This window comes from Suricata suricatta, chromosome 3 (genome assembly GCF_006229205.1).
Source record: "Suricata suricatta isolate VVHF042 chromosome 3, meerkat_22Aug2017_6uvM2_HiC, whole genome shotgun sequence".
Taxonomy (NCBI): domain Eukaryota; kingdom Metazoa; phylum Chordata; class Mammalia; order Carnivora; family Herpestidae; genus Suricata; species Suricata suricatta.
In genome coordinates this window covers 57435512-57453957 of record NC_043702.1, presented here as the reverse complement: position 1 = coordinate 57453957, position 18446 = coordinate 57435512, and the positions used below count along the sequence as shown (strand labels likewise).

General features: G+C 40.8%; 1 protein-coding gene across 3 annotated transcripts in view; it reads left to right on the top strand.

Moving 5' to 3' along the window:
• The window catches only part of RAPGEF4 (Rap guanine nucleotide exchange factor 4), a 282413-nt gene that overhangs the window by 234612 nt on the left and 29355 nt on the right, over positions 1-18446 (top strand). For all 3 annotated transcript variants that reach the window (XM_029934374.1, XM_029934373.1, XM_029934375.1), the window contains 5 exons: positions 12429-12579; positions 14308-14396; positions 15353-15383; positions 15589-15667; positions 16854-17000. In XM_029934374.1, coding sequence (XP_029790234.1) covers positions 12429-12579; positions 14308-14396; positions 15353-15383; positions 15589-15667; positions 16854-17000 — 497 coding nt within the window. The remainder of the gene's footprint in view (positions 1-12428; positions 12580-14307; positions 14397-15352; positions 15384-15588; positions 15668-16853; positions 17001-18446) is intronic.

The following is an 18446-nucleotide window of genomic DNA, read 5'->3' as shown; positions in this document are numbered from 1 at the left end:
TTTGAAGTCAACAGAATGTGTGAGGATGGGAGATTTGAGTTGAATGTGTTATTCAGAAGGAGCTGCAAGAGTGAGATTTGGGTGTTTATTTGCCTGGAAACTATCTTTCCAAGTAATGACAGCTTAATGAGACTCACATACATTATATATTCTTTCTGGCTTATATTTGGTTTTTCTCAAGTTAACGCATTCAGGATCTGTCTGTGCTCTTTTAACTCCTTACATAATAGTTGTTATTAGACCTTTGAGACTTTTTGGAAGAAAAAATAAAAACCCCCTTTGAGTTCAGACTTATTTTTTCTAAGAGTTAACATGTTGATAAGGTTAAGGCAAACAAAATGCAAAGATGAGTGAGAGAGTATAGTGTACCATATCATATTATCCTTACAACTCAAAACTCTAAACACCAGGCTTCTATTTTTTTGCAAATTCTGATATCTTCATTTATTAGCTTGTTCCCTTTAGAACTGATTGAGAACATTCATAGCACTGATCTGTTTTTTTTATGTTTATTTATTATTGATACAGAGAGAAACAGAGCATGAGTGGGGGAGGGGCAGAGAGAGAGGGAGACACAGAATCTGAAATAGGCTCCAGGCTCTGGGCTGTCTGCACAGAGCCTGACATGGGGCTTGAACCCACTAACCATGAGATCATGACCTGAGCTGAAGCCGGACGCTTAACCGACTGAGCCACCCAGGTGCCCCTGATCTCTGTTTTTAAAATAGAAACTCCTATGGGGTGCCTGGGTAGCTCAGTAGGTTAGGCATCCAGCTTCAGCTCAGGTCATGATCTTCTGGTTTGTGGGTTCGAGCCCCGCCCCACGTCAGGCTCTATGCTGACACCTAGCTCAGAGCCTGGAGCCTGTCTTCAGATTCTGTGTCTTCCTCTCTCTCTGACCCTCCCCTGCTCACATTCTCTCTCTCTCAAAAATAAATAAAACATTTAAAAAAATTGATAGATAGATAGATAGATAAATAAAATAGAAACTCCTAGAATGAAAGCCCATACTATGCCCAGATGTGGAGGTGTGTGGAAAAGGGTACTAGTTAGAGGAGAGAAAGTCATGGAAGTGAATAGTAGAATCAAGGGAGGCCTGTGATATCCAATCCTGACTCTTTTCCCTGTAGACAGAGGGAATCTAGGGTGTCTGGGTGTCATCCAAACCACCTAGTGCCCTCAGATCACCCCCTTCATACTTGGTCCTGTGAGAACTTAGATTCTCTTCATTGTTCTATTTTGAATCAACTCTCTATGTGTCAGGCACCTTGCTAATCGCATTGATCCCTATTATACTACTTTGTCCTTGTAGGAATTGGTTGGGTTAGTATTAGCTTTATTTTACAAATGAGGATCCCAGAACTCAAAAACAGTAGAGTGACATGCCCAAGGAATGTAGCAGAACCGTGATTCATTCAGGCCTTAGGATTTCAAGCCAGGAGCGTATCACTGTTCTTCTTCACAAATTATTTATTTAAGAGTTTATCCTTCAGGAGCACCTGGGTGGCTCATTCACTTAAGCGTCCAACTCTTGATTTCCACTCAGGTCATGATCTCAAGGTTTGTGGGATCGAGTCCCCATTGGGCTCTGCACTGACTGCATGGAGCCTGCTTGGGGTTCTCTCTCCTCTCCCTGTCCCTCCTCTGCTCACACACAGATATGCACGCACTCTCCTTCTGTCTCTCAAAATAAATAAATAAACTTAAAAAAAAAGTTTATCCTATGGAGTTTAACAACATTTCTTGACAATGTCTTGCATGATACATATTTATCTGTGTTTCAGGTGGCTCAAAGCAATGTTGGCCTAATTTGTTGAAGCCAAATAAATCAAGCATTCAATAGAACTTTTTGCAATCCGAGAACTATCCTATTTCTGTGCTGGACCAGTATCCACTAACCTTGAAATTAGCTACTATGACTGAGGAACTGAATTTATAATTTTACCTGTTTCATTAATTTAAATTTGAATAGCTATATGTGGCTTATGGCTACCATATTGGACAGCATAAGTCTAATCCTTAGATCCTGGGAACAAGAGCCTCAAACAAGAACTGCTATTCTGTAACGCCCAGGGAAGTATCCTGGGGATGCCAGGGCCTTACCCTGCTTCGGGCAAGCAAACAGAAAAGGTTTAATCCCTGAAGGTCATGCAAGTGCTTCTATATTATGCTGAGGACTCGATTTTTAGTTCCCCTTTCTCTCCAGCGACACATTATATGGGCTTCTTATATAAGCTATTGTTTTTTTTTCCTTGATCATTAGTAACATAAACCAATGGTGACTATCTTTTTTTTTTTTAATGTTTATTTTTGAGAGACAGAGTGTGAGCAGGGGAGGGGCAGAGAGAGAGGGAGACCCAGGATCGGGAGCAGGCTCCAGGCTCCGAGCTGTCAGCACAGAGCCCAAAACGGGGTCTAAACCCACGAATGCAAAATCATGACCTGAGCTGAAGCAGACCCTTAACCAATCAAGCACCCAGGCGTCCCCCAATGGTGATTTTCTTAAGGAATATAGGAATTCATCAGAGGAATATAGGGTAACTCAGAGAATTGAAGGAATCCTTGAAGAGTGCAGGCTTTCAAAAGGGGCATCAGAGGCAACAAGTAAAGACCCTACTGTTGGGGCAAATCTGCTCCAAGCATCCTAGGCCCACACTTCATTCCCACATCCCAAGGAAAGAGCATCCAGTTGGCCTAGCTTGGGTCGCTGCTGACATCTTGGTCAAAGGAAGGCAGAGCACTTTGCTAGGCAGTTCCTAAGAGATGGCCTGTAAAGAAAAACAGAGAGAGTGGAGGAATAGGTGACAAAACAGACAAAACAACAAATACGCATAACCTGCTTACTGCCTTGTGCACAAGTGATGGGAGAAATAATGTAAAACTGAACAAGTGGGCTAACGCCTGTATTGTTGACATGAGATAAAGGACAGTGAGATCCTTAACCCCGTCCCATTAAAGCACTCACATTCAAGTGAGCTGCTTTGGCTGAGTGTTTTCAAAGTACTTAATATCTGTGACTGTGCCTAGCAGCCCCGGGAAGAAGTGAATATTTTCACTGCATTTTTTCCAAATCAATAAACTAGGATAATGAAAAATTATGATTTGCTCAGAGAAAGGTAATTACTAGTACAGAAAAGATTTGAGCCCTGAGCCACTGACACCCATTTCTGTCCTTAATCCACATTGTATGTCACCTCCAATTTTGCTTTTAGTACAAAGGAAGATGGTAGAACTCTGCTTAACATTAATATTTCAGGCCTTTTATGTGCTAATGAGAGAAAATCTCTATTCATTAGATATGCTTAGAACACGATTTCACCTGATGAATGCAAGTGCTTTCTAATGAGTTTTTTAAATTATATTTGTTCAATTTCTGTACTTTTCTTCTTTAGTTTCTTGAATCTTTTTAAAATTTGCACTTAAAACTCAGTTCAATTTTCCAGTGGTCTTTCAAAAGGTAAGTAAAACCACCTATAACCCTATCAGGTATTACTGTTGTTAACATTTTGGTATGCATCCTTCCAGTCTTTTTCCTTTATATGTGATATATATTTTTAAATCTAACAATAGGATCAGACTGTAAGTAATTTCATCTGCTTTGTCACTAGAGAATATTTTATGAATCTCTTTCTCCACCATTAAATACTTTTCCACACTATTTTCTAAATATAGATATCTTATATAAGTGAGATCATTGTGTATATGGTTTTTTGTAATATGTTCTTTATATGTATATACACACACACATACGTATATATACACATATATACACACACACACATATATATACACACACACATATCTATGGAATTATATAGGTATAGTTTTATATATGGAACTATTTCAGTTAATTCCATAGATAATTATTAAACACAATGTGTCATGTGGTGCTGGGCAGCAGAGTGACACAGATACATGAGAAAAACATGATATCACTTTTATTGACTCACAATATTAAATGATATATATATCATAATTTGTTTTATTAGCCTCCTTCTATTGGATATTTAGACTTTTTCCCACATTTTTTCCTATAACAAACACAAAGGGATGAATCCACAGCCTCCCAGCTAAATCTTTGTCCACATATATGACCATTTCCTTACTTTATAAGGCAAAGGCAAGGAATATGTAATATGTTAATGCTTTTGATATTTATTACTGCATTGCTCCCCTGTTGTCTTAATTTTGTGTTTTATGATTAATCTCTATCATATTTTTATTTGTACAAATGCATGCAGGCCTTCAGTTCAGTAAGTGATCACAACTAAGTTAATATTATTTTGAATTTTAATAACTACACCCTTGATTCGGAGTATTTTTACATTATTTACTTTATCTTTCCACATCCTCCACCTGTGAGGCTTAAAAAGGACTGGTATGATACTTATTTTATTTTACATGTAGGAGAAATCAAGGCACATGGAGCTGAGTGAGCCAAGATTCCACATATACCGGCAAATGTTTGGAGAAACTCCATGTGTCACTAACATAATTCTACTTACACTGGACATTGTAGTTGTCATCAGTGCCATCTCAGTGGGTTGGTTGGCTTTGTCCATGACTGGTTCTCTTACTGTATGTTCAAAGTAGACGGTGTCAATGAGAGTCAAAGAGAGGCTTCCTGGGGCTTCTCAGGAAAAAGCTTTCTCAGTATTTAAGAAAGAGAGCAGGAAGCCTGAGCCTCCAATTGCCAGTAACCACCTTCCTACAGTGATGAAGGGGAGGAGTCCTATGACAAAGCTGATGTGCATGGAGATTCAGGAAAAAAATGGGTCTGTGATGGCACTTTCACTTGTACTAATCCTGAAGCTAACCTACTGAAGATTCTTTGTTATGTCAACAAGTACAGGTCTTTGTCATTCAGAACAGATTGTTACTATGGCTGAAAGAATCTTAAGTGATGAATGGCTTATATTTAAATTTATAAAAATGTAAAAACAGCAATAATTTTGGTCAAAAAGTTTTTCTTAGTATCCTAATTTCTTTTGGCTTAGTATTCAACACAAATTCTATGCGTTGGGCGTGAAAATAATTTATTTCATTTCTTGAATTAAAGAGAAAAAATAGAATACAGATTTGCCACTAAGTTTCAGCTAAAACTACTTTCATATATATGGCATCTCTTACACAGAGACAAAGCAAATACAGTACCTTCCTTTCCTGAAAGGCAGGGTTTCCATCATTTATTTCTCTGTAAAAGTGACCTAGGATGTTCTCTTTACAAGTTGACTTGGGTTCCCTAAAAGGAACTTTGATTAAAATTTGCTTTTCTTATTTTGTTTTTTTAATGTTTATTTATTTTTGAGATAGAGACAAAGCATGAGTGGGAGAGGAGCAGAGAGAGAGGGAGACACCAATTTCAAAGCAGGCTCCAGGCTTTGAGCTGTCAGCACAGACCCAAACCATGAGATCATGACCTGAACCCAAGTCGGACACTCAACCGACGAGCCATCCAGGCATCCCAAAATTTGCCTTTTTTGTTGGTAATTTATAAACCAGTGTTGGATTCTCTAGGTAAAGCCAAGTTTTTAGGAATATTATTTAGATGTCTAAGGGAAACTATGAGCTTAAATTTTGTTGAAGCCAAGTTTTACCATTGCAGTTGGTTCTGTGGGTGTTTAATCCATATGTTGCTATAAGAGCAATTTACTTCTGTAGGTATGCAGCATGAGACCATTATTTTCAATACGGTGGACTTAGTTTGATTATGATATGATGTGATCATGGCATCCTCTTTTTAAAGAAAGGACCTTATTATCAGATATTCTACAAAGTACTATATATGCATTTCCTTAGCCTCATAGCAACACCATGGGTTATGTACTATTTTTATATTAAGGAAGTAAGACTGAGTAGATATGTAAATTACCCCCAAGTTACGTAGCTGGTCAGAGTTAGAACAGGATTTGACCCACCAGCGGGTTGTTAGTCCACTTCCTAGTTCTCTACTAAATACTAGCCCCTGAGCTAATGCTAAAAAGAATAGCCAAGCACTAGAGGCTTCTAAAAATGCAGAAAATTCTGAAAATCAGTGAGAAAATAAAATTCTGAGCAAGAAGAAAATGGGAGGCACTTAAAGGAAATGACAGCACAGAAAGCGGTCCTGTGACCCCCAAGTTCATAGGCTCACACAAACACAGGAGCAGCCGTGTGATGGGAATAGCATCACAGAGTTAAATCCAGAAAGGCTGGATCCTATGAAAAATCCCCAAACCACCCATCCAAAAGATCCAACATTATTTCCAGAGGTGGATCAGTAACAATGGTGGTGGCTGACTCTTGCCACTCGCTTAATATGTCTCAGATACTATTCTACACGGTCTATCAATATTCTCACCCCATCCTTAACAGCAGTCTCATGATGTTTACTGGTGAAGAGACGGCAGCCCTAAGTTGTCAATTAACTGACCAAGGGTCTCATGGTTTGTAAGTAGGGAGGCTGGCCTGTGAACCCAGGTTGTCTAATTCCAGAACTTGCATTCCACACACGTGCTGCATGAAGGAAGGAATAGACTCGGTGCTCAGGATGTTGGATGCTCCACAAAGGCAAGCAGGTAGTAAAGAGGCCCCATAACACAGTGGGAAAAGCAAAAGCTCTGAAGTCAGAAGACCTGTGTTTAAGACCTGTGTCTTAGAAACTGTATTACTCTGCAATTATCCTTAACCTTTCTGAACCCTGTCTATATAAAGGGTAATTATACCTGTCCTGATGAGCTGGGTTGTTGTGAAGATCAAGTGAGGCTCTGTGTGTGAAAGTACATTATAAACCTTAAAACCCCATATAAATATTGCCCCATATAAATTATCGTGCTATTATGAAATGAATCTAGCATAATGTAAAGGATACACGTAAGCTTTGTCTAGTCAGTGGGCAGATGACCCCCAAAGTTTGTTTCCAGCTGGAAGCAGAGATCTTGTATGCAAAGCAGGGCTTAAAAAACAACAACATTGAAGAGTATCAGTTTGAATGTTGATAAGTGTTTTATAAATAGCTGCATAATTAGCATGTACTTACTGCAAAAAGTATACATAATATTTTATTCCCTGTTGTAGGCTGTAATGAATCTGCTGCCTCTACATCCTAGGAGGTTTTCACTTACTTTCCCCTTGATAATTTTAATACGTGGAACCATTATTAGCTGAATTAAGAATAAGTAAATGAGCAGTAAAAAAAATACAGAAAAATTACAGGTGCCTGTGGTGAGTAAGATAATAACTAGGTAAAAATATATGAAATAATTACAGTGTTTGAACGGCAGAGCCGGCATGAGGAAAATGACTCAATGGAATATTAAGGCTGCTGTTGGCAGGGTACAAAGACTGTCGCCTACACTGTGGCCTTCACCTCCTCGGATCCTCAGCTCTAATCCTCTCTGAAAACAGATTCAATTTGTCCTCAGTCACATTTGCGATGCCAAAGGAGCTGGTGCAATTTTACAAAGATTTGGTCATTCTGAAAGTCTGTGCCCCTATAGATCAAATACCCAGGATCTAAAAGATTCTGTTTCAAAGATGCACCCAATGTTTGGTACTTGTGTGGACTTAGTCCACCTGGTGATGTTGAATATAAACTTACTTAGAATGTATCTATGGTCTGTATTTGACATCTTGACAAAATGGAATTTCAGATAATATAGATAAAGGTTTTAAAGATCTGTGATTTGTTTGTTTATTTTAGAAAACTGTTATATGTAGCACTCCAAACAGTGTGATTAAATTAAGGCAACCAGTCAATCAACAAACATTTGAGACTTTTTATTTTTCCAGTGCTCCCAGATAGTGAAAAATCTTACTACCGTAACAAGAGAAACCTCAAGTTAGGAATTGAATCCTCACAAATGTTTGGTTAATAGCAATGAGCCACTGCTATTTTTTTTTTAAGTAAGCTCTTCACCCAATGCAGGGCTTGAACTCAGGACCCTGAGACCAAGAGTCCCATGCTCCACTGAGGGGTGCCTGGGTGGCTCAGTAGGTTAAGTGTCAGACTCTTGGTTTCAGCTCAGGTCATAATCTCATGGTTCATGAGTTCAAGCCCCACATGGGCCTCCAAGCTGACAGTGCAGAGCCTGCTTGAGATTCTCTCTCCCTTTTCTCTCTGCCCCTACCCAACTTGCTCTCTCACTCTTTCTCTCTCAAAATATATAAACTTAAAAAATATTTAATAATAAAATAAAAGAGTCACATGCTCCACTGACTGAACCATCCAGGTACCCACGAGCCACTGCTTTTTAAATCAGGCGCTGGACAAGAGCCCTGGTTGAAGCTACAGCAGAGAGGAACAGCAGAACCCCACTACTTCCATCAGATTGGCAGGGACTTGCAGCAATTAACACTTAATTTTCTGCAGGTGCTTTGTCCTTTTTGGGGATTTGGGGGAATCAATTTCTGCCTCAGACAAATTTCCCCCTTATCCAATAAACCTCTAAATCACCTAATGCTGCTGCATATTATATGTTAGCATAAAGAGATATTAATATCAGACAAAATATGACAATATAGGTAAACAAAATACTGGGGAGAGGGATAAGAGAACTGAGTTCTAATCCCAAGAATGTCATTGATAGATTTGGAAAAAATCAGTTTATGTGTATAGTATCCATGGATAATCCTTTTTAAATTATTACTTGTCCTGGAGAAAAGCTAGGTTTTTATGCCATGTAGAACTTCATCCATCAAGTGGTTAATATACTGTTCTGGTTTTAGCCAAAGAAGATAATGGCTTCTGCAACCTTCCTGGTGTGTTGAATGTATGAACAAACTGTATTTGAAATGTTACTCTTTTTAGGTTGCATTGTTTTATATCACATGAAGACAATGGACCTAGTAGTATGTCTTTTTCCCCTTTGGCAGCTATCTGATGGGAATATAGTTTTTTCCCTGTCTCTACCTTTTTCATAAAAGTTAAATAAAGTCTCAAAATAAATCTTCTAAAAGCCTGGGGAAAGTGTTATAGGAATCAGTAGAAGCTCCAACATCTCATCTATAACCATTTCAGGTATAATCAATTACATAAAGGATTCTCTGTGTCCCTTAAGAATCTGATTCAACAGACTACTTAAGGACAGAACAACATATTGGGGGGACTGGGTGGCTCAGTCGGTTAAGCCTCCGACTTTGGTTCAGATTATGATCTCACAGCTCGTGACTTTGAGCCCCCTGTCGGGCTCTGTGCTGACAACTCAAAGCCTGGAGCCTTCTTCCGATTCTGTGTCTTCATCTCTCTCTCTCTGCTTTTCTCCCACTCATGATTTCTCTCTCAAAAATAAATAAACATAAAAAACTTTAAGAACAGAACAACATAGAGCCTAAATGTCCATCACCTGATGAATGGATCAAGAAGATGTGGTATATATTCACGATGGAGTACTACATGGCAATGAGAGGGACTGACATATGGCCCTTTGTAGGAAAGTGGATGGACCTTGAGGGTGTCATGCTGAGTGAAGTAAGCCAGGCAGAGAAGGACAGAAACCATATGTTTGCACTCATAGGTCTAGCAGGAAAACAAGAGAGACCTAATGGAGAACCAGGGGGAGCAGAGGAGGGAGAGAGAGTTGGGGAGAGAGAGGGATGCAAAACTTGAGAGACTATTGAATGCTGAGAATGAACTGAGGGGTTGAGGGGGAAGGGGCGGGGGGGAAAGAGGTGGTGGTGATGGTGGAGGGCACTTAAGGGGAAGAGCACTGGGTGTTGTATGGAAAACAATTTGACAATAAAATATTATGGGGAAAAAAAAAAGAACAGAACAACATATTGCCTACAGAGGGGCAGAATCCTTGAGCACACTCCTGGATTCAACTTATAAAAGTACTATTACCCTCACCTCCATTAACATCTGTAAGGGGAAAGGGAGTCCTTGTGAAACAAAGCAGTGCTTCCTTTTATTTTTCCAGAGGCAAAAATACTTAACTTTCATGAGAAAAGAAAGCAAGCCTCATTCTAGTCCCTCTGGATTTGGTCGTTGCTGGCTCCAAAGAGGCTATGGAGGTACTCATTAAGAGCAGAGGACACTCAGAGCTGGTTTAGAAAGTCTTGTCAGCTCTGGGAAGCTTAGAACTTAGGCCAAAAAAGGAGATGGAGAAAGAAGGAAGGAAAGAAGGAAGACAGAAAGAAAGGAATCTCTTTCTAATTAGGACTTTTGCTTCCCAGATGCAAGAATTCTCAATAATTTCATGAACCCAAGCACTGATGTCCAATCACTATAGCCACTGTTTGGGACTGGGGGTGGAGTAGGGGTGATGACAATGGCAAGAGCCCTGTCTGGATTTATAAGCCCTGCCGTTTATTCCCTGAACAGCCTCAGGCAGATCTCTTCTGTTTCATCTGTAAATATTTATAGAGAGCTTTATACGATCATGTGAGCACATTGAACATATTTATTATAAACTATAAAGCTCCATGTGCATTTATAGTCTCATCGCGTTAATTCTTCCAATCCTGTGCTCTATCTTTCATTGTAGACAAAAGATAGATTTCTCCCACAGGAAAGAAGTCAAGAAAAATCTTTATCCTGACCCACAGAGATCATGTAAGTTTAGTGTCCTATCCTCAGGCCTTATAGATTAGCCACAGGTATGCTGCTAAGAGCACTGTACCCAACTCACAAGCGTTTCCATTACTTCCTGAATCCATTTCAGGATAACCTGGAAAGTTAGCATTATATCCACTTGATATCAACCTTGATACTTCAAACTATTGCAGTCTCCTGCAAGTAAGAAAAACACAATCACTTTCTCTCTCCCTCTCTCTTACTGACTCTTGGGTGGAACACTGCATATTTTTCAATTAGTTAAGAGTAACTCATTTGGTGCCCACCATGTGCCAGACCATGTTGCTAAGGTACCGTAAAAAAATAGTGATAAAATGTAGTGCCCAGCATTGCAGTTCTTGGGAAAGAAAAACTGAGTTGTGTGTGTATACAAGCAAGAGACCTAAGGGTTAATCAGAAAAGAAATAATTTTCGCATAAAGTGATCTTTCTTCCCTTTTTTTATTGTAAGCTCAGAAAGAATTGTAGCAATACAGGTTGAGCAATTTTCTTTTTTATGAATCCTGTGCTCAATTTATGAAAGCCATTTTGCAACCCATTTACATGCAGTAAACCTTTGCTTTAAGGTTCTGTCATTTACCTTGATCATGATTATTTATAGTCCCTTTAGAAAAGGCCCTTTACTGGTTTGGGTCTCAAGCACACCACTGCCATAAGGCAGTTTTCTACTGAGCCTTTTAAGTCATGGTCGTAAGCTAAGGCATAGCCAGTCTTACAGCCAACTATGAGGCACAAGGGTGTTGTGTAATGGGGAAGAGGACTAGTTGGAATTAAGAGTCTTGGTCAAAATCAACACTCTACTCTCACCATGTAATCCTGGCCATTTGTGCTCCTTTACAGTCAGTTTGCTCACTTGTAGAAAGGGAAGGACGCTTAACTGAAGTACTCTAGTGCAAGATACAGTGTAAATTATAAAGAGGAAACTGCTCCATGAACGTATTGTCTGCAGTATGAACTACTATAAGTCACTGAAAAAATGGTATGTCTGATCTAAAATCTTTCTTGTTCACATACTATATTCTCTCTACTGTAATACACACCTGAATGTAAACTGAGAGCAAATGCCTTTACCTGACACATAGTAGGTATTTACTGTATTAATAAATAAATACAGTTGCTAGCTGAAATTCACTGTGCTAAGCATGGTACAGAATACAAGATATTTAATTTATCATCCCAGGCCTGCAGGGAGCTTCTGGTTTAGTCAAGATGACTAACCATAAATGCACAAAAAGCCAATATGAGTTAAGTTGTGGTTCTAGACAGGAGAAGTTATGATATAAAGATTGTGTCTGAGTCCCTCACCAGATCTATACAGTAGGAACCTTTCCTTTCCCTAATACTAGGAGAGCCTGTCTTCCAGCCTCATTTCCCCCCATGCACTCCTGTTATTAGTTACGGCTCCAGCAGAACTTAGATGCTCACTCAGAAGGGTTTAGCTGAAGTGTATACAATGAAGTGGCTTTATAGAGATATATGCAGAATTATGGGAACCGAAAAAGACAGCGAGGCACTGAGAGACAAGCAACAGCAGAAAGCATTCCCAACCCTAGAGGTGAAGGGCAGCAGGGAGTGTGATGAGGGCTGGAGCTAGGCACAGTTAAGAACCCTTGTCAACACACACGTCCAAGTGGACCCATGCAAGTCACATTCCTTGGACACTATCACGCCAAAGTCCGTAGACATTAGCAAGGGTTGGTATGCATTTGGTTCAGAATCTTTATGTGGGTGGGACTTTTCTTGAGGGCCTGAAGAAGGGATGCCTTGAATCCAGAAGACTGGCTTTCTGAAACTGGGACCTGTCACTCCCTGCCTTTGCAAGTAGCTCAGTGAAATGCGGGTGAAATGGTTAAATGTCTTCCTTGACTCCGAGGCACTTACCATGCACAGCCTTCACAAGGTACAGAGCAGGAGAAAATGGATTACACCCTCAACAATAAGAGACGCGTCATCCGCCTGGTGTTGCAGTGGGCCGCCGTGCATGGAGATGCGCTGCAGGAGGATGACGTGGCCGTGGCTTTCCTCGAGGTATGCGAAGTCGTCCCTTCCAAGAATATGTCTTTGTCTTACAATACCAGGACTCTCCATAAGCACGGAGCTTCCCTGGAGAGACTGTGATTGCAGATTCTCTTCTTTGTTAACATGTTCATCAGAAAGGTGCTCTGAGAGGAGTAAAGAACAACATCAGCCATTATCCTGCCACTCTAATTCAGTAACTGCTAGCATTTTAATGTATTTTCATTTGGTCTCTTTTTCTTTGTGTATTTTCTGTGGTTATAATCACGCAGTACCCATCATTTTGTAGGCTGCTTTTTCCACTTTATATAAGGAATTTTTCTATGTCAGTACAGTCTTTCTAATAAAAATTTCGAATGACGTTTACGTAGCTCTGCCACAGATCTACTTATTTCCCCCATATTGCTGAATTTTGATATCATTTCCAGTTTTCACATTCGTCAAATAATAGTGAACCTTTTTCTGCAAATAGGTCTGTCCTTCGTTACATTCCTAGAAGCAGGATTACTAAATCAAATGGTACCTATTTTTGAGTGGCATGAAACAGGTCATTTTATTGAGGACTTCCTAGGACCACAAAATAGTTCCAAAGGACACAGTTTATTTCATAAACACTTTGAGCTGAACTTCCCTTTTCCTTCCCCTGGCTCCAGCACACACTGCAGTCTTGACCCTGGCACTGAGTCGTTGATGACTCAGTCTGTCCTCCAAAACTTAGATGAGGACCTTCTATGCAGGCAAAAGGAAATGTGGCTTCTATTTCAAACTTTATCAATCTGGGTGTTCAAGAACAAGTTATCCAAAAGAAGTGTAATCCCTTCTCTCCCTGGTAATCATATAATTTGGCAGGCAGATTGCTGGGGAAAGGAGGAAAAGGAACTATGGGTGTACTCAAAGCTGTGGAGGGAAGTATTTTGAAAATATAAAAGAAAAATAGTAGCTGGCTCATATATTGACTCCTGTCCTCTACTGGTTGGGTAAAGGACTGTTTTGCAAATGGACCACAGTGGTGTTTAAGGGGACATTGCCACAGCTGTCATCTTCTGCTGTGGAGGCCACTGCTCCTCAACAAAGCAGTGCCCAGCTGCTGCTGCCTGGCCATCAGGCTATTCCCAGGACGTCAGTGAAGAGCCCTGAGTTGGTACAAACTCAGCATAACTTCAGTACAGTATTGAAGACCATGCCTGCCTTTTACCACTGAAAATCAACCACAACCAGTGGGAAATATTAAACAAATAATAATGCTAAAATAATATTCAAAATAAATATTAAAATTTTCCTGAAACAATATTGAGGTGAAAAAAGTGCTCTTCAAGTACAGGCCATAAAGTGAACCATTCTGAAACATTGCATTATGCTGCCTTTCCTAGAATACCACATGAATGATTCATTTGCAATTTTTAAAAAAGTTTTTTTTAGTTCTTTTATTGTGGTAAAATATATCAAAATAAACTTTGCCATTGTAACCATTCTCAAGGACACAGTTCAGTGGCATTAATTAATTCACAATGTTATGCAACCACCACCACCACTACCTATTTCTAAGTCCTTTTCTCACTTGCAATTTTGAATTTAGACTTATTGTAATGGTTTCTTTCTCCTTTTTGTCTCCAGTCCATGAAAACATAGTCTGGAGATGCTAGCAAAGCAGATAACATAAGGACACATCTTTATTGCTCTTTACAGAATTGTGTACCTTTGCAATTTTTGTTAAAAGCTTGTGACTTTTGCCAATTACAGGAGTTTTATGTGTCTGTATCAGACGATGCCCGGATGATTGCTGCCCTCAAGGAGCAACTGCCCGAGTTAGAGAAGATTGTCAAACAAATGTAAGGAAGGGCTTGGCTTTGGGTGTGTTTTCATCAAGTAAGTGCCTGCCTCTCAGGCAAAACATCTTACAAAAAGCCTTTTGCCCTCGAAAGGTGAAAGCTCTTTTTCCAGCAGCCACCTGGCATTCCAGTTTGAGTGGACGGGTCCTTGGGCACAGGTGTGATAAGTCCAGATGAAGGGGGGTAGGTTCTGCACATCTGTCTTCTGTGCTGGACATCTGCCAAGAGAAACCCTGGGACAAGGCAAAGATCCTCTTACGGGGCATCTAACTCAGTAAACGGGTCTTTTTGGTTCGAGACAGTGAATCCAGTAATAGTGGCATTTAAAGAAAGTTCAGGAGGAATTACTTACATGGAAAATTCACTTTCTTCTGCCAAAGCTGTTGCTGATGAATGTTTGCATCCTCTCAGAGAAAACATGGAAGGTTTTGCACACTGTGCTTTGAGCCACACAGTAAATAGTGGAAAGAGCGTCTGCTGCTAGGAAGACCTGAAAGCTAGAAATGTCTTTCAATGTCAATTTTGCCAGGGATCTGCCTGTGATGATAAATGATCTCTTTGTGTCTCCTCTGTGCTTGGTCTCTTGGTATTGAAATGAAGAGGCTCAGGGCGCCTGGGTGGCTTAGTCAGTTAAGCAGCCAACTTCAGCTCAGGTCATGATCTCACGGTTTTTGGGTTCAAGCCCTGCATCAGACTCTGTGCTGACAGCTCAGAGCCTGGAGCCTGCTTCGGATTCTGTGTCTCCCTCTCTCTCATGGTCTCTCTGTGACTCAAAAAATGAATAAAAACGTTAAAAAATTAAAAATAATATTTTTAAATAAAACAAAGAGGCTCATATTACTCCCAAAGGATTGCTATGATTTCATTTTGTAACATAAGATTGAAGTTATTCACAAAGTAATTCAAAATATTGGTACCAATGCTATTAAATAATGTGCTTTCTCTCTTTCTCGTAGTTCAGAAGATGCAAAGGCTCCACAAAAGAAGGTAAGTGACAGTGGATTAGGATTCTCTAATTGTACCCTGTTGAAATAACAATTCTCCAGAAATATTACAGTGCAATATAGAAAAGTGATGTGTTTGTAAAAAGAATATATGTTTTCTTCGGACTCTGACTGCTTCTTGGATGTGTCTCCTTTGAGTGCAAATGTACACCGGCCATTAAAAGCAGTTGCTGTTATTACTTTTACAGCACAAAGTTCTCTTGCAACAGTTCAACACAGGTGACGAGAGAGCCCAGAAGCGCCAGCCTATCCGCGGCTCTGATGAAGGTGAGATGAAGGTCTTCCAACTCATGGTTGTGTAGATTACTCAAAGTCAGAATAAAATCTCCCCTCCGGGGACCCTTGGCCCCACAGAATAGCTTTTTTAGACTATGTGTTAGCACTCCAAATAGTTTGCTTGAAGGTGCCCTTTTGCATTCTGATTATTTATCCTCTTGAACTCTGGGCCTGGAATGGAAGTGCTTGTCCACACTTCCCTGATTCAGCTTCTCCCACACTACCACCTTTCCCTGAAGGAAGGAAAGCCGGTCTCAGGAACTAGTTGTCAAGGTTGCCCCTCTGTGAAGGGCTGGCAGAAAGGGAGCTGGCACTTTGCAAGGCCATGAAGAGGGAAGAGCCAGGGTCATCTGCAGAACAGGACTCCTGCCCAGGGGAAGCGTTCTGATCCTGAGTATGGCCTTGTTAATAACCATCAGGGAGGTGCAGATGCTGACAGTTACTGTTTGGTTGTTTAAAGATTTGTCTAAAGAATCATAGCCAAAACCAAATGAATAATGATAAAATTTTCATTTTAAGCCATGAATGATTCTTATAATTTAGGAGTGCCTCTAAACCCAAGAATTACAGTAGCTGGAATTGTGTTCAGAGGTGAGCATGTGGATGCTGTATATGGGTTTGCTGAGCTCGGCACTGCCCAAGCGCTATGTCCCAGCCCCGGAGTACCACAAACCAGTGAACAAGTGAGGAGTGTCAGCATGTCCATGCCCCCGGCAGAAGCACTCCTGTTTGCAGAGGTATTAGTGCTGGCCCCGCACCGCCACGCCAGGCAGCAGTTATCCAGCAATCCGCCTACAGCGCAGCACTTCCTGTGTTATGAAAAAGAAACTCTCACAGACAAGGGCACACCCACAAAACAGGCCTACACATACTTCGTTTTTCCTCCCATCACTTCTATACGGGTTTGTCACAAAAATCTATCACCTTTGGAGTTGGAGACAGAAGCCATGTGTGTACCTATTCTCAGACCAATGCTGAGGCCAGGAGTTTGGGAAGTGGGCAGACACAGGCATAGGTGTCTGCAAATAGATACCTAGTAAGAGTGACTAGACGGTGCCAATTTGGGAGGATATCAAACATCTCCCATTGCTGGTGGTTTTCTTAAGAACTCCTGAGACCAATATGCCATATTGTTACTTGAGACCAATATGCCATATTGTTACTGCCTTCCCAATAGTTCTGTTTAAAGTCTATTGCATGGACCACACCTACACAACCATTCGGGTGCCGGTGGCCGCCTCGGTGAAGGAAGTCATCAGCGCAGTTGCGGACAAACTAGGCTCTGGGGAAGGCCTGATCATCGTCAAGATGAGCTCCGGAGGAGGTAACAGCCTTAATTAGCACTTTGGGCTTCTGTAAAATGGACTATCCAGTACAAAGAGAAACCCTGCCAGGAGTTAGCATGGCCCTTCCAAGCAGATCCAAAGGGACAAATTGGTGCTGTTGTGTGCTCACACAAATAACAAAATAATATGGTTAGAAGTAGGCTGGGTAAGTGTCTAATATGCCCTATTTTGTAGGTACCCACTATAAAGCAAAAAAAAAGGTGAAGCGATCTATCTGAGGCCAGCTGGAGCTGAAGACTCTGGTGCGGATGCCAGCCTGGAGTTCTTTCTGTATAAACCCTAAACAAAAAAGCTTAAGGCCCTGGAGCTCTGGGAAATATGAATCCTAAGAGGGCCTCTGGCTTCACAAGCTATAGGCCATAGGTTTCCTGAAGGTGGAGGTGGTCATGGGCTAGTTCTTGCCAGCTGATGACGGTTCCCCTCCTTACCTGTAGAGAGGGCAGAAGCCCAACCCATCAGATAAAATGAGAACTCTTTTCCCCAGGGGATTACATGATTACCTTAATGCTTTATTGATATATCATTTATTTGTTCACCATATATATTGAATGGCCACTTAGTATGACTGGGACGGGAGGGATGTGCTGGGTGCGTCCTATATCCCCAGGCTATCCCAAGCCCAGGCGGGAGGCAGCCAGCAATGAGTTAAAATCCATGCTAGCAAGAGTTTTGGAACAGTCAGCATGTGTTGCAGTGAGCGTCCAGAGGAAGGAGCAGTAAGGCCAGCTGGTCTGGCAATGATTTCATAGCCACTGGGGGATCCTTTGGGATTGGGTAAGCCATTTTTGCCATGTCTGAAGGCAAATGATTCTACTGATGCAGGATTTTTAGATGCATCATGGATTCCCCAGATACTTCCTTCTGTTTCTGCCCCAGTCACACGGGACCCAGGATGTCCCCTTTCGCCCATCCCTCTGGCACACTTTCCAAAGGGTCCTTCTTCTTCCTTCAGCTTTTCACCCAAATGTCAGTATCTAACTGAGGCCCCCTCCTTTCTTTCTTTGATTTCCTTTCTAAAATTGTATCCTCTCCCTCTTACACAGACTTCCTAGCTTCCTTCCCTGTTGTTTTTTCTCCTCTTGGCTGCTTGCTCTCTGATGTGTTTGTCTTTCTCACTGTCCACATCTCTCACTGCGATGCCAGCACTTTGGGGACTGGGATTTTTTTTTTCTATATTGTTCCCTTCTGTGTCTCCAATGCCAGGAGCAGTGTCCAGCATATAGTAAATGCTAAATAAATATCTGTTGAATGACTGAATTTTTAAAATATAGGAGGCTTAATCTAGGTAACACAATTGCCCTCCAAATGAAGGACTAAGCGAAAAAATAGTTATGCATTTTACATCTAAAATCTATTTGAGATCTCAGAAACCCCCTAAGTTTTCTACAAGTGATCTTTCCATCTCCAAAGTGCTGGGCATTATT